This window comes from Pseudophryne corroboree, chromosome 5 (assembly GCF_028390025.1).
Source record: "Pseudophryne corroboree isolate aPseCor3 chromosome 5, aPseCor3.hap2, whole genome shotgun sequence".
NCBI classification, from domain to species: domain Eukaryota; kingdom Metazoa; phylum Chordata; class Amphibia; order Anura; family Myobatrachidae; genus Pseudophryne; species Pseudophryne corroboree.
Window position 1 is genome coordinate 649,840,334 of NC_086448.1, and position 16,968 is coordinate 649,857,301.

The following is a 16,968-nucleotide window of genomic DNA, read 5'->3' on the forward strand; positions in this document are numbered from 1 at the left end:
CTGTATGCGCGTGTGACCTCAGACAGCGCATCGCAAAGCCTCTCCATTACTTTCAATGGTGGGAACTTTGCGGGTGACCTCACCGCTGATGCAAAGTTCCCACCATTGAGTATAATGGAGAGGCTTTGCGAGGCGCTGTCTGACAGCTCAGACGTGCAGCCAATCAGCAGAGTGCCAGGACGTTGCGCTCGCTGATTGGCTGAAGGGACCTCGGTGACAGCAGTCACGTGGGGTCCCGGCATTCGGGGAAAGGGGTCTCATGTGTAAACATGGGACCCCTTTCAGTCCGCTGGTTCGGGTGTTCGTTTATTTGTTTTGCCAAGTACGAGGATTTATATCTGGACACTGGATTGAGGTGAGTATAATTTGTTTCACAGGTACCCCGGATCGTCGGATCAGGAGACGTGGCAGTCGGCGGGTCAACATAGGTAAGTATGTGTGTGTCGGCAGGTGTGCAATAAAGTTTTACTCTCAAGGTATGTGTCTCCTGTTTTTATTTGGGTATTTTTTTTCCAGTAGTACTACAGGTACCAGCGGGCCCGTTTTTCTCCCGCATGCTGGTACTTGTGGTTCTCCAAGTACCAGCTTGCGGGGGAGGCTTGCTGGGACTTGTAGTACTACAGGAAAAAACAATATTCTTTACATTTTCTCAAGGCTATCAGCCTCCCATCCGCAGCCCTTGGATGGGGGGGACAGCCTCGGGCTTCACCCCTGGCCCTTGGGTGGCTGGGGGGGGGACCCCTTGATTGAAGGGGTCCCCACTCCCCCAGGGTACCCCGGCCAGGGGTGACTAGTTGGATATTTAATGCCACGGCCGCAGGGCGCTGTATAAAAGTGACCCCCGGCTGTGGCATTATCTGTCCAGCTAGTGGAGCCCGATGCTGGTGTAAAAAATACGGGGGACCCCTACTCTTTTTGTCCCCCGTATTTTTTGCACCAGCACCAGGCGCAGAGCCCGGTGCTGGTTTTAAAAATACGGGGGATCCCCTGTCCATTTTCCCCCCGGATTTTTAGAACCAGGACCAGCTCGAAGAGCCCGAGGCTGGTTATGCTTTGGAGGGGGGACCCCACGCCATTTTTTCCCGAGTTTTTTCCCGTTTTTAAAAAAACGGAACAAAATCCGTCAAATCGGCCGTTTTTCGTCAGCGGGACTGTCGAATCCGTTTTTTATTGCATATGGTCAATTTCGGCAACAACTTGCCGAAATTAGACTGTCGAATTGAAAAACGGCTGAAAAATTGCCGCTATTCGCCGCTAATTGCATATACCCCATAATCTGTGTCTGTGTCCCCTTGCATTATCTGCGCTAGAGACCTTTTCTGGTAACTAGATGGGACCCGAGTGGATGATATGGAGGGGTCAGTAAACAATGCATCCTCCACAGACTGCCTCCAATATTTAGGGCGGGATGTATTAACATACATCGCCGCCCCTCGCCGGTTACCGCAGCGATGTTGATCGCATATGTACTAACATATGCGATCAACATCGCGATGCGGTGACGGAGGCCCCCCGCGATACCTGTTAGGTGGTCTGCGGGGGGTCTCCGTCACCTCCCCGGGGTCCCCACACTGGCTAGATGCCGGGAAGCAGCAGCAGGCTGCCCCCGGCACCTCCTCCTCCCCCCTGCAGCCGGAAGGACGTCCGGCTGCGTTGCTAGGGGAGGAGGACACTACCTTCCGGGTCCAGGGCAGCCTGGAGGAAGGTAAGCCAAGGGGAAGGGGGGGTCGGCGTCTGCGGCGGGGGTCGACGGTGTCGGCGGGTTGCGGCGGTCGGCGAAAAGAAGCCCATAGGCTTCTATAGGGTTTCGCCATCCAGAGATGGCGAAACCCTGGACGCCGAAAACGCTGCGGTAGGGTCTTAGTAAATATGAAAATGCGGTAAAACCCCCGTTTTCGGGGGTTTTACCGCATTTTTGCTTTAGTACATCCCGCCCTTAGTCTGTTGTTCAGACTCAGAGAATTTCTTTGCAAGCATTGACATATTCCTACCCTCTTGTGCATCTAAAATGGGTTCTTCCTGGGAAGAACCCTCCCCAATGTCTGACATGTTACACACTTGTACACATACACACACACCCCTATCACACAGGGGAGCTATTGGGGACAGACCCACACTAAAGTCTGTCAGAGAGACACAGAGGGATCTGCCAGTCCACACACCTTATTGTGAATTGTGGAAATATTACCCACTTACCTCGCATATACTAATAATAGGCCCACAGACCTAATTATAATGAATACTCTCTGCCCCTTCTATAACACCCTGTACTTGTATCAGCGTTATCATGAGGAGAAACAGCGTTCAGGAGCTTCACACTGGAGTTTCTGCAGGAGAAAATGGCACCCAGTGAGTGTTCTGGCAAGTCTGAGGAGAAGCCCCGCCCTTCAGCCTCAGCAATGTAATATTTATACTGACTGGGGATGGCACATCAGCGGCTGTACATGTATGCACCCTTTTTGCCAGTGAGAGTAAGGTTTTAAAACATGGCCTCAGAGCGCGCCCCCCCCCCGCGCTCTACACCCTTGTGCTGAGAGACATGGCGCGCAGCGTCCCGCCGCTGCGCGTGTAGCTGTATGCCGCCAACGATGACCGGAGGATACCCTCTCTGCAGGACTCCGGTAATATACTCACCAGCCTTCTGACTTCTGGCTCTGTTAGGGGGTGGCGGCAGTGCTGTGGGAGTGAACACTGGCCAGGCTTGGGCTGTGTTCAGTACCCTTCAGGAGCTAATGGTGTCCTGTCAGCGGAAGCAGAACCATTAAGTAATTGAGAAGTTGGTTCCTACTTCTCCCCCTAAGTCCCACGAAGCAGGGAAGCTGTTGCCAGCAGCTTCCCTGTACAGTAAAAAACTTAAGAAAGTATTTTTCCAGCAACGCTCTGTAGAGCCCCACTAGTGTGCATCCAGTCTCCTGGGCACATTTTCTAAACTGAGATCTGGAAAAGGGGCATAGAGGGAGGAGCCAGTTCACACTGTTGAAAGTCTTAAAGTGCCGAAGGCTCCTGCGGAACAGTCTATACCCCATGGTACTAAAATGGACCCCAGCATCCTCTAGGACGTAAGAGAAATTATTTATTATAGGTTTTGAGGGGTATTACAGTTGTATTACATTGAATTGCTATACTGGATACTTTGCGGATATGTGATTTTGCTAAAAATTACCTAACAAATGTAGGTATACGTTCATTATATCAGCATTTAGAATATCGACACCAGAATGTAAACATGGTCTAAATGTCAACACTGACATGATGTCGACATGCCACTGATGACAATGTCAACAGCCGCATGGTCAGCATGCCAACTGATGACATTTTGTCAATGTTGACGATGTGTCAATGACGGCATTGTGAATATCTACATCCGGTCTATGTTTATATTAAGACCATATCTACATTGTGAATGTCGGTTTTTTGTACCACACCCCAGAGGCCTGCTGATATTCTGGCAGAGAACACAATGGGGGTCATTCCGAGTTGTTCGCTCACGAGCTGCTTTTAGCAGCATTGCACACGCTAGGCCGCCACCCTCTGGGAGTGTATCTTAGCTTAGCAGAATAGCGAACAAAAGATTAGCAGAATTGCTACTAAATAATTCTTTGCAGTTTCTGAGTAGCTCCGGACCTACTCACAGATAGCGATCAGCTCAGTCCGTTTAGTTCCTGGTTTGACGTCACAAACACGCCCTGCGTTCGGCCAGCCACTCCCCCGTTACCCCAGACACTCCCGCGTTTTTCCTGACACGCCTGCGTTTTTTTGCAAATGCCGGGAAAACGCAGAGTTGCCGCCCAGAAATGCCCCTTTCCTGTCAATCGCACACCGATCAGCAGTGCGACTGAAAAGCGCAGCTGAAGCCACAGCAAAACTGCTAAGTTTTGTGTTAAATAACTAAGCGCATGCGCCCTGCGTGCCTTGCGCATGCGCATTTAGCAACAAATCGCAGCATAGCGAAAATCGGCTACGAGCGAACCACTCGGAATGACCCCCCAATGTAAGCTGTAAAGGTAATTTTCTCCTAAGGAATGGAAGCGGTCTTACTTCAGTTGTCATCCCAGTTCTGTCTGTCTGTCTGTCAATTGCTGCTGTAAGTAGCTGTGACAGCCATCTCTGCAGCATGCACCAATGGTGATATCGTCCTAAGGGCCTAATTCAAGGTTGATTGCAAAACAACATTTTCCTCTAATGGGCAAAACCATGTTGTACAGCAGGTGGGGAAGATGTAACATGTGCAGAAAGATTTAGATTTGGGGGGAGGGTATATTGTTTCTGTGCAGGGCAGTGGTCGAAGTGGGGCGGTATGGTATACCGCCACTTCACCACAGACCCGGAAGTATTTTATTTATTTTTTATTTGCACTGCAGTGTGCTTGCGTGCAGTCTAAATAAGCAAGGAAAAGCAGCAAGGGCGGGGAGGAGTGGCCAGCCTAGTATCAGCAGCAGCAGCACTACTACTACGTCACTGTCCATGACGTGCAGCAGCAGCAGCTTACGTCCACGTGTAGCCGCCTTCCCGCCCGCCACACCGCCGCTGGAGCCGCCTGCACCGCCAGATCACCACTGGAGCCCACTGGCCAGACCATCGCTGGAGCCCGCCCACTCCCAACATTGCCGCTGGAGCCCGTTCGCACCCCACACACCACCGCTGGAGCCCGCCGCACAGCCAGATCGCCGCTGGAGCCCACCAACCAGACCGCCACTGTATCACGCCCGCACCCCACACCGCCGCTGGAGCTCGCCGCACCGCCAGACCGCCGCTGGAGCCCACTGCCAGACCACCGCTGGAGTCCGCCCGCACCCCACATCACCGCTGAAGCCCGGCCGCCATCCTCCCAACTTATTAAATTAAACCTAGTAAGTGGTTTTCCTCTGCCATGCAGTGGGGGCATTTGTAGACCTGGCAGGCTGGCACTGTGGGGGCATTTGTAGACCTGGCAGGCTGGCACTGTGGGGGCATTTGTAGACCTGGGGCATTTGTAGACCTGGCAGGCTGGCACTGTGGGGGCATTTGTATTCCTGGCAGGCAGGCACTGTGGGGGCATTTGTAGACCTGGCAGGCTGGCGCTGTGGGGGCATTTGTAGACCTGGCAGGCTGGCGCTGTGGGGGCATTTGTAGACCTGGTAGGCTGGCACTGTGGGGGCATTTGTAGACCTGGCAGGCTGGCACTGTGGGGGCATTTGTGTATCTGGCACTGTGGGGGCATTTGTGGATCTGGTACTGTGGGGGCATTTGCATACCTGACACTACAATGTGCTACAATGTGAATTTCGGCTCATTCATACCCCTTTTCCACTGTGTAGCACGGGTCGCAGCCATGTCGCCTGACACGGCTGCAACCTGTGCAACAGCCCCCTTTCACACAGCGCTCACAACCCGGCATATTGCCGGGTTGGTGACGCTGCTAGTGACGCCGCAGGGGCGGCGCTGGGAGATCACTGATCTCCCAGCGCCGTCCTCCCATACACTGTGAACGGGAGTCGTGTCGCCTCGACACAGCTCCCGTTCACACTACACAGCTTACCGGGTTGAACACGTGTTCAACCCGGCAAACTACTCGGGTAGGATTCCCGGATCAATTGATCCGGGAATTTGCAGGGGGACCCTTTTCCACTAGGGAAAACACAGATAAATGCGCGCCCCCTGTAATGTGAATTTCGGCTCATTCATTGTGCTATAATGTGAATTTCGGCTCATTCAGTGTGCTACAATGTGAATTTCAGCTCATTCAGTGTGCTACAATGTGAATTTCGGCTCATTCAGTGTGCTACAAGGTGAATTTCGGCTCATTCAGTGTGCTACAAGGTGAATTACGGCTCATTCAGTGTGCTACAATGTGAATTTCGGCTCATTCAGTGTGCTACAAAGTGAATTTCGGCTTATTCAGTGTGCTACAAGGTGAATTTCGGCTCATTCAGTGTGCTACAAGGTGAATTACGGCTCATTCAGTGTGCTACAAGGTGAATTTCGGCTCATTCAGTGTGCTACAAGGTGAATTTCGGCTCATTCAGTGTGCTACAAGGTGAATTTCGGCTCATTCAGTGTGCTATAATGTGAGTTTTGGCTCATTCAGTGTGCTACAAGGTGAATTTCGGCTCATTCATTGTGCTACAAGGTGAATTTCGGCTCATTCAGTGTGCTACAATGTGAGTTTTGGCTCATTCAGTGTGCTACAATGTGAGTTTTGGATCATTCAGTGTGCTACAATGTGAATTTCGGCTCATTCAGTGTGCTAGAATGTGAATTTCGGCTCACTCAGTGTGCTAGAATGTGAATTTCGGCTCGTACTGTGTGCTATAATGTGAATTTCAGCTCGTACCGTGTGCTATAAGGTGAAAGGGGCACCAGTACTAGATAGTATAAGGGGTTCTACTACATTGGACACTCCCCTTTTGTGTGACCACGCCCCCTTAAGGCACGCGCATAGTTACATCCTTGACTTTTGCATACCCTCACTTCAAAATTTCCACTTCGACCACTGGTGCAGGGTAAATACTGATAGCTTTGATTTTAGACTGCAATTTAGATTTCAATTTGAACACACCCCACTCTCTATGCACATGTTATATCTGCCCCCCCCCCCCCACCCCCCGCAGTGCAACATGGTTTTGCCCATTAGAGGAAAATGTTGTTTTGCAATCAAACTTCAATTAGGTCCCAAAACCAGTTTTCTTGCCTCAGGAAACACATAATTTACAATGAGGTTAGATGTAAGGGATTTTGTAATTTACAGCCAGTTAAAGGCACAGCTGCCATACTGATTTAGGATTCACAGAGCTATGTGCCTCAGTGTAACCCATGTAAACCTACAGTATCTGTACGTTCACTGTTATCCCATTGATACTCATAATAATGAGAATATAGCAAAGATTGAATGCTCATGCCACCAGGCAGTATACTTATATACCTCTGCTCTAACCTTATTAAGCTAGGTACACACTATGACATTTTTCTGGTTCAAACTGACAATTGAGACAATTTTTCGGCCACTGGAAAGTCCCAATAAAGTATCTGAATTACATGCCATTCTGTATGGTGATCTCTCCATTATATTCTCACTGGAGAGGGGAGGTGGCTGCTAGGAGATGTAGTTCTCCCTGCTGCTGTCTCAGGGAAAGTTACACAAACACGGGGGTCACACACTGATACCTACACACATTCACACATGCTACATACACTCACACATACTTACACACACTGCCGGATCCCAACTCTGAAGGAGGAAGACACCGCCTCGGAAGGTGAGTAGTGAAACTTCCAATTCTTTGGGTGGGGAGGGGGGGAAAGTGTTGTGCTGCAAGGGTACCAGAGCAAGTTCCACTGGGAAAAATGACACTTGCCGTGGGGGTGTGAGAAAAAAGACACAGCAATTTCTATACAAATCACCATGTCTCATTTTCTCTCCTGCAATTTATAGGAAAATCTCCAGTGCCCAATAGAATATGGCCCTAAGTGTTTTGTTTCTTTTTAACTTTCAAATTTTCTGATACACCACACTGAAGGACAGATGTATTAAGCCTGGAAAAGTGATGGAAAAGTGATAGAGCAGTGATAAGTGGAAGGTGATAACGCACCAGCCAGTCAGCTCCCAGCCGTCATTTTTCAAACCCGTAATGATTGGCTGGTGCGTTTATCACCTTCCACTTATCACTGCATTATCACTTTTCCAGGCTTAATACATCTGCCCTGGATTTGCAAATGTCCACCATGGATGAAGTAAACAAAATATATCATAAGAAATATGGCCATATTATCAGACACTGCATGATATCGGGACTTTTTGGCTGATATTGTCTGTCAAGGCCAACTAATTAGATAATAGGCATTAATACAGTGTGTACCTACAGCAGCTTGAATAAAACAGTTCAACTTCCTAATCTCTCTATTACCAAGACAAACAACCGCAAATCAACCAAAATAGCACATAGGCATCTGGAACAACTGACAATTTTTTCACAAGAAACAAAACAGTCTTGTACACGGTGGCTCTGTGAATGCAGCCGTCCACTCACTGCCGGGAATGACAATTTTCTGCTCCTGTGAAGGTGATGTGAAGCAGCGTTAGCTGTAAGTGACCGAACAGACACACATCCAGCTGTGCAGCTGCAGTTATTTTTGTAGACAAATTCAATTTAGTAGCCCTTTAGACACTTTTGTAAAGGGAACATAACGGTAATATGTCAACGTGACACTTTAGCTTTCCCGGCTGCCTAGGAGATCTACATTAACAAGTACATGCAGTGTGTCTGATATTCCCTAGAAATCACTTGTTTTAAGTGAACATATTGCATGCACCAAGTGAATGCCAGTTTGTGGTCTGACTAATAATTATAAGGATGCATGCCGCCCATGAGTTCACTGGGAACCAGAGACATCACTGAGGTATCAGGTGTAATTGATAATCATGTATAATGCAGTAGAAGAGATCGGTTTCTGGCTTGCATCTGATTGCAGCGTAGATGTATTGTTTCTGGAAGCTGAGTGTGAATAGAGAGTTGCATAAAGGAGAACACAAAGAAACATTTTCACAATCAAGCTACAAACGTAAAAAAAATGTATTGCATACTAAATTAGAACTAATCCCAACCAATGCAGTAAACAATCATACATGTGATTAAATTGTTATTTCCTATCCTGACTTATAGCATTCTGTATAATACACTTCAAAAACAAAGGGGCTGATGTATAAAGCAGTGAGAAGAGTGGAGAAGCTGCTCATAGAAACCAATCAGCATCTACCTACCATTTTATAGAATGTATTTGGTAAATGTTTCCTCAAATCTGATTGCTCGCTATGAGGAATTTCTCCACTCTTGTCACTGCTGCATACAGCAACCCCAAAGTGCCATAGAGTCTGATTCTGAGTGCACACACTGCTGATGCCGGATGCAGTGGAGTGATGCTTCTGTACTGAACGTGTGTCTGAGTCGCACCACGCATGCATCCCAACAGTTGCAGTACTGATTCAGACGCAAATGTATTGGGCAGTGACTGGGAGGTGACACAGATGCTGCATCTTATGTCCGCCAAACGTCACCAGTCTTATGACGATACTGAGGTCTCCTATAGCAAAACGATCCAGGTCTTTTTAGCCCTAAATGAGAAGCACTGTTGACTGTAACTTTAGCCTTTGAAAACTATAGTTCTGTTCTGCACACTAATCACAGGGGTATGAGTATTTGGGGGTGAATGTATGGCCTGTTGTTATGGGTGAGAAGCAGTATCAGCGCACGTTATGTGCACTGATACTGCTTCTCCCCCATGTATGACAGCTGCCATGCGGGATCAGTCCATATCGGTGCTGCTATCTAGAAGACAGCAGGCCGATATGAGGAGGCAATGTATGCTGACCTTTCTGACACCTGCAGCTGTTTTCAACAATTTCAACAGCTGCAGGTAGTGATGCCCATACACCAAAGCAAGGACAGCACTCTCCCTGGCTGTGGTGGGTGCCGACTCTGCGGGGGATCTTGCGTGAGTAGCAAGATCCCGCACATCCGCAGAGGAGCTGGCCGGACAGGGAGAGACCGTGCATCGCCAGAGGGGGGAATTTGTCTGTTAGGAGGCAAACGATCAATGACGCTATAATACATTTACCCCTTGGTTGGGTATAATCTTGATATTAAATCAAACCCAGGTTTTGTTACACATCCTAGTATCTGGCAAATCCTGAACAGACCCTTGGATGCAGTGATTCGCCTCTTACATTCCATGAATACTGTATGTCTGTTAGGAGGCAAATGTTGACAATAGATAGTAGATACTTAAAAGGGCAGGTGAGTTCCTGTTCTGCAGTACAATCTGCGTAATGAAAGTGACACTGACTACTATGGTGAACATGTTTTAATGTGATATCCTTGACTTTGTCGTAATTTAAGGAATGAGTTGTGAAATTAAAATTAGGTGCAGGAGGCTAGGGGGCAGATGTACTAAGCCTTGGAGAGAGATAAAGTAGACAGAGATAAGCCTGTAACACTGCAGTTAGGAGCTGATTGGCGGGTACTTTATCTCTCTCCCCAAGGCTTCGTACATATAATCTTATAGTAATTACAGCTTTATAAAACGGTCTGAAAAGGTTCTGGTAAACAGGAGAATAAGGCAGAAAGAAAACGACTCAGGTGGTCATTCCAAGTTGATCGCAGCAGGAAATTTTTTAGCAGTTGGGCAAAACCATGTGCACTGCAGGGGAGGCAGATATAACATGTGCAGAAAGAGTTAGATTTGGGTGGGTTATTTTGTTTCTGTGCAGGGTAAATACTGGCAGCTTTATTTTTACACTGCAAATTAGATTGCAGATTGAACACACCACACCCAAATCTAACTCTCTCTGCAAATGTTAAATCTGCCTCCCCTGCAGTGCACATGGGCCCTCATTCCGAGTTGATCGCTCGCAAGGCGATTTTAGCAGAGTTACACACGCTAAGCCGCCGCCTACTGGGAGTGAATCTTAGCTTCTTAAAATTGCGACCGATGTATTCGCAATATTGCGATTACAAACTACTTAGCAGTTTCAGAGTAGCTTCAGACTTACTCGGCATCTGCGATCAGTTCAGTGCTTGTCGTTCCTGGTTTGACGTCACAAACACACCCAGCGTTCGCTCAGACACTCCCCCGTTTCTCCGGCCACTCCTGCGTTTTTTCCGGAAACGGTAGCGTTTTTATCCACATGCCCATAAAACGCCGTGTTTCCGCCCAGTAACACCCATTTCCTGTCAATCACACTACGATCGCCGGAGCGAAGAAAAAGCCGTGAGTAAAAATACTATCTTCATTGTTAAATTACTTGGCGCAGTCGCAGTGCGAATATTGCGCATGCGTACTAAGCGGAATTTCACTGCGATGCGATGAAAATTACCGAGCGAACGACTCGGAATGAGGGCCATGGTTTTGCCCAATTGCTAACAGAATTCCTGCTGCGATCAACTTGGAATTACCCCCTCAGTTTTTACAAAGATAGGCCCTCATACATCAACAATCACAAAAAAACTATTTGCAGATCCTGAGATTTTTCCCCCCAGATTTAAAGATCCCCCAATCCACACCCATACATTACAGATACATTTCAGTGATTTTCAGATCATTTCCAGCAAATACGGATCTGCCAATCTTGAAAGGCCCATTAGTTTAATAGAAACGGTCTGCAAATCTACTGATTGTTACCCATATACTAGCAATCTACAGCCCCAATTGATCTCTGAACTCCAACATATTGGACAAACTAATTTACCAATCCACAATAACTTTTTGGTTGCAATCTGCGACCTGTGAACTTCATGCATTGCAGATTTATTTAAACAATCATCTGCAAAACGGCAAATTGCCCCAATTGATTGCTGATGTACGGGGGCCTTTAGTTTTACATTTCAGGGAATCATACAAGGTACAAATCTAGGAGTAAAAGGGAATTTGAGTATCATCTGTAACCCATATAAGGATATAACATTTCCAAGAAAGTATCAAAGTCAACGGGTAATAAATAAGTTTCTAAAGTTTGAAACAATGGATAAAACTTTAATACGCAAATTAAAAGACATTTTTCAAACTTGCAGTTTAACAAAAAGGTGCAATCAATATTGTAGAATGAGAATTCCATTCCTTTCTAAGCAACATTAGTTCCTAATGAGAGAACTGCATGGTCAGGCGCATTACAGATGCAGTGTACCCAGCTAACTCAAATACTTTTATATGCAGAGATAATCAATGCTTACCTTTTCCCCTCTCTCTTTTGAAACCTCACGTTTGTCTTCCATGTCACACTTATTTCCCAAGAGAACTACCTCCACTTCTTCACCAGCTTTCTGAATCACAAAAGCAAATTGCAAAGAGACAGTGACTTTCTAAATGGATAGCTTTTGGAAAGCACTACAGCACACGTCCATTGTAGATGAAAGACAGTCTTACAACAAAAAGCACTTACATTCTGAAAGCCAGTAATATGAAGTCTGACACTTTTCTGCATTTTCATTCAGAATTAATTTAGTCCAAGAATACTGAACCGGTTACAGGCTTTCAACTCTTGCCAAATCAAATTACTGGGAATGGCAAGTAGATTATAGTACATAGGAGATTGAGATAAACACTTTGGTAAAAACTTATCAATGGAAACAAATGCCTTAAAACTTCGGAGGACAAATATGTAACATGTATATTCTTATCAGGCAAACCTGAACTGAGCATGTTCAACATAGTATAACATAGTTCAACATACACTATAGTCAGATTAGAATGTTCTGGGACATGTGGTCAATGTCAGACATACGGTTACTGTACTACATGTTCAAGGTTTACATCACTTAGGGGGATATTCACACCTGGACGCAGCGGCCACATCCAGGTGGTCTGCGCACACGCACCGGCCGTTGTGCGTATATGCAACCTTATACGTTGTGGCCGCAGTGTGATTGACAGCGGGGGGCGTCCGGGGGGGTGTCGTCACAGGCATTGGGGGGTTGGGCGTTCCAAACAGGGGCAGGCTGGGACCATCTTTGGGGCAGCTGCGTGACGTCACGCGCAGACGGTCCTCACAGTGTAGCCAGGCTGAGCTGCCAGGGGTCAACCTTAGTGCCGATGAGTCCCCAATCTAATTGTGGATGCATTGGGAGGCGGCCTCACACATGCTTGCCCTGTGCTGGGCGGCCCTCAGCATGTGAGGAGATGAACACAGATCTGGCTGCGTATGCAGCGATCTGCGTTCATCTCTGAATAAGGTCCTTAGTGCAAGTTATTGTCTACATGTGATAAACATGTCAAACTACAGTGTGTTAGACACAGCTGCTAGGTATCCGGATGGTAGGTCGACATGGATTAGGTCAACAGTCAATAGGTCGACATTGACATGGTCGACATAAGAAAAAGGTCAACACAGTAAAGAGGTCAACACATGAAAAGGTCGACATGACATTTAATAAAAAATTATATTTTTTACTTTGTCATACTTTACCATCCACGTGGACTACGACTGGGAATAGTAACCTGAGCTGAGCGCAGCAGTACCGGAGCGAGGCACCTTGCCTGCAGCATGGCGAGCGAAGCAAGCCATGCAAGGGGACATGGTGCACTAATTGGGGTTTCTGGTCATGTTACGCAAAAATAGACACCCAAAAGGTATAAAAATGTCATGTCAACCTTTTTATATGTATCGTGTCGACCTTTTTCTCATGTTGACCATGCCATTAGTGGTCACCTATTGACTGTTGACCTAATCCATGTTGACCCATTGATCCATAACCCAGCTGCTAGTCCATCATTGTAATGACTGGTTTCACACAAATGGTGCTCCTGTGTCAGGGACAGTTTGAAATTTGCTTGGCCCCTCTCTGCAAAATGTCTTACTGATAATGCCGAGACTGTACTTTATTGTACAATGATGCAGGAAAGAGCCTCAGCTGAACACAGTTCTGTCGCAGTTTACACTTGTCCATGTAAAAGTAGACAAGATTGAGGGGAGCAAGCTGTTACTACAGTATGATGGGACAGCAGCAGCCAGGTCTAGTCAGCAGTTAGAAATCCCCCAGCACATGCTGTGAACCAGTGAAAAAGCTGCTATTCTATTAGTTAAAAAAAATGTAGCTATCTTGGATGCATAAGTCCCCCATATGTTTTATTTATTTCACACTACTAAGCTTACACCAGTAAACTAAAGACATGGACAACTGTATAGATTGGAGAAAGCCAAATTTATTAAATCAAATTGGAATTGTTAAAATTAAGCATGGTGGAGAAAAAGCAGTACTACCTCGGCCATAGCCCATAATATAAAGTTTTAAATTAATATCCCTTTCACAGAGAGATTTGGACCTGGTAATTTGCCAGGACAAGTCAGCTCAACCCGGATCCTTTGTGTGAAACAGTCCACCAGAGTTAAAAATGTCGGGGCTCCAACCCAGGGATGAGATTCAGGCACTTTGGACCAATGAGGACCCTTTCACACAGAGAAAGGAACCGGGTTAAGCCAGAAAATTCCTGGGTCCAGATGCTTGCCCCGGGAATTTCATCTTTTGTAAGAGAGGGGGTACTGAGCAGCGGCCTGGATCCAACCGTGTTCCAAAAGCCGAGTAAAAGCAGCATTGAAGCCCCAGCATCCGTCTTAAAGTGGTATAAAAGGGGACGGAGTTTCCGCCCCCTGCACAAACCGGCTTGGGTAGTACTACCTCCCCTTAACTAGCACAGTACTGGTCCCTCCCTAAGATGGAGATCTGGTCCTCCCCTGAGAAGTGACTGACTTGCGTCTATCAAAAGGGGAAATGCTAGCCAAGCTCTGTGCGCTAAACTGAACCACAGTGAAACACTGATTTCCGCCAGCTGTGTCTCTCCTGTTGAAAGACCAACAAAAGCTTACATTCCAACAATAAACTACAGCGAAGCTAACCAAACCATGTTGGGTGGGTGAGAAGGATCACAAACTGGAAAAAGGAAGTTGATTACTCATCCAGCCTTAATAAAAGGTAAAAAAAAAAAAAGCCCACCCTCACAGAACCTCTAATTGGCTTGGACCTGCATGGAGTAAGCAGCAGCTACTGTAGCTCTAGCTCCCGTACTTAATCCTGCATAACTCCTGTTTCCCTGGTGGTACTGGGCAGAAAGTTGCTCAGTTTGTACCCCTACCTCTCCTGAACCTCTGGGGTCATTCCACATTAGATCACCCAAAAAAAATTAAATGTCCACCACCCATCTCAGATTTTTATGACAATTTTTCAGTTAAGAGAGGATGTCAAAACAACTATTTCTGTTTACTTGAAATATCACGGGTGTTTATTAAGGAATCACCATGAAATTTGGACTTTTAAGGTAACTTTTCCCCACGAATCTAAACCAAATTACTTTATCTGCCTCATGTTTTGTTTCACGGGAAAAACGCACATTTTTCGAATAGAATTAAAAACGCTAGGTTCAATCGACATTAGGGATCCCATTTTTTGGGGGGTGCTTAAAAAAGGTATAAATTACTACTACAAAAAAAAATCAGCATGGTTTCATAGTGGAGAAAAAAAATAATGAAGTTGATGTTCGATTACTGTTGTACCGCATACATAATTAACACAAGAAACCATGAAATTTAAAACGTTTAACATAACTTGAGTCAACAATCTCATTATTTTTCCCTTGTTTGGAACCTGTTGTAATGGTCTGTAATTTTCCTTGAAGTGTCAGCAGAAAGTGTATACTGCCTTCCAGTACTTCACGTGTCAGGATACAATTGAAGGATTCCGTCTGGGACACTTCACAAGCAACACTTCACCTACTTGTTGTATATTTTAGGCAAGATAATTGTGACACTTTAAACTGTGTGAGCCTGTGCGTTATTAGCAATACCTGTGACCATGTAGCCATATCTGTGCATGCCTTCATTACGGTAGTTATGAATCACTTAGCGAAACTATTACCAAAATTGGAGTACGTTAACTACTTTAGTGATAGTGCTAATACACAATACAAGAACTGCAAAAACTTTTTGAACTTATGCATCCATAAGGATGACTTCAACATTCAAGCAGAATGGAATATTTTTGCCACATCTCATGGTAAGAGTCTGTGTGATGGCATTGGAGGGACAGTTAAACGTCTAGCCACCTGCACCAGTCTGCAAGCAGTGGAAACCCATCACATATGGACACCTTTGGACCTGTATAGCTGGGCAAATGAAAATGTACATGGCATAAACATTTTTTACGTGTCACAAAACAATATACAAGACTGCAAAACCAAGCTGCATAGCCATCTATAAACAGCAAAGACTGTGGCAAGAACACGTACTCATCACAGATTTCGGCCAATTAGTAATGATGAGCTACACATAGGGGGTCATTCCGAGTTGTTCGCTCTGTATTTTTTTCTCGCAACGGAGCGATTAGTCGCTTATGCGTGTAACACCCCTTTACCTGGGCTTTCTGGGTAATGGTGTGTATTTAAACTCTTCCCGCTTTGCAATGCTTCTCACCTTGTACTTCTTTTGGTATTAGTGCCTCCACCCGAATCTTGACGTGACGTGCTCTTCTGGGAAGTGCTCAATTTTGGAAACACCAGAGGGAGACTCGGGAAACCCTCTGCCCACCACGTGCTTAGACCGACCCCACTACAGGAATATATCACACGGATATGTTGCAAAAGCCACCCTGGCACATTTATTAAATGGTCTGGAATAGCAATTGCTTTTATGCATTTATATACAAGGGACTATAGTAGATCAATAAAAGAGGACATATACTAAAGGCATAGGAACAAGTTGGTCAGTAATGCACACACATATCTAAAGGGTGTATAATGCAGTAATAAGAAAAATGAACATAACACATGAATCTGCTTTCTCCTGTCTGTCTGTCCCTTCCTGAACTTCCCTTTTGTATGCAGATAGCACCCTGGCCTTTGCAATCACTAACTGGGTAATGACAACTTAAAACAGCAGTATCACAAGGAATTTCACACATACCACACACAGCATTAGACAATACATCCCCCACTATAGTGCACTGTTATTTCAGAGTTCCTTATCTTCTGCATGCTATAGCTTGATGGAAAAGGTACTTTAACAGGTTCCAATTGGCACTTTCAGCAACGCTGGTACTTGTAGTTCCACAAACTGATTCTTGGTGAAATCTCACACTTTGTTAGCTACTATTTATCAGTCTTTACCGAGAAACATAACACTGTAAACCGTTACTTATCTCACATTCCTCCAAAGTGTGTCCCTCTGCAAACTGTCCTCTCCAGGGGTCAAGAAGGAAGGTTTGAAATGCATTATCCTCTGTAGGCCACTTAACTTCATCAGACTGGGGTTCTCCCTCTCCGTAGGGCTCTTTCTGTACAGTCACGTGGACTTCTTCCCCAGTATTCTCCAGTCATTGTCAGCTGCATCTTAGCTATATGCCAGACATGGATCCTTCTCCCATCTCCTCCTTCACTCCTCTGGACAAAAGCATTCCATTCTGCACTCCCCCCTCCCCATGCCTTGTTTCCCCACCCCCCGACAGCCTCTGC

The 16,968-nt window shown here is 46.2% G+C and overlaps 1 protein-coding gene across 1 annotated transcript in view; it reads right to left on the reverse strand.

Annotated features, from left to right (window-relative positions):
* LOC134929290 (ras-related protein Rab-10-like) overlaps positions 1 to 16,968 on the reverse strand; it is a 171,017-nt gene that overhangs the window by 23,565 nt on the left and 130,484 nt on the right. The window contains exon 4 of the mRNA XM_063924988.1: positions 11,703 to 11,792. Coding sequence (XP_063781058.1) covers positions 11,703 to 11,792 — 90 coding nt within the window. The remainder of the gene's footprint in view (positions 1 to 11,702; positions 11,793 to 16,968) is intronic.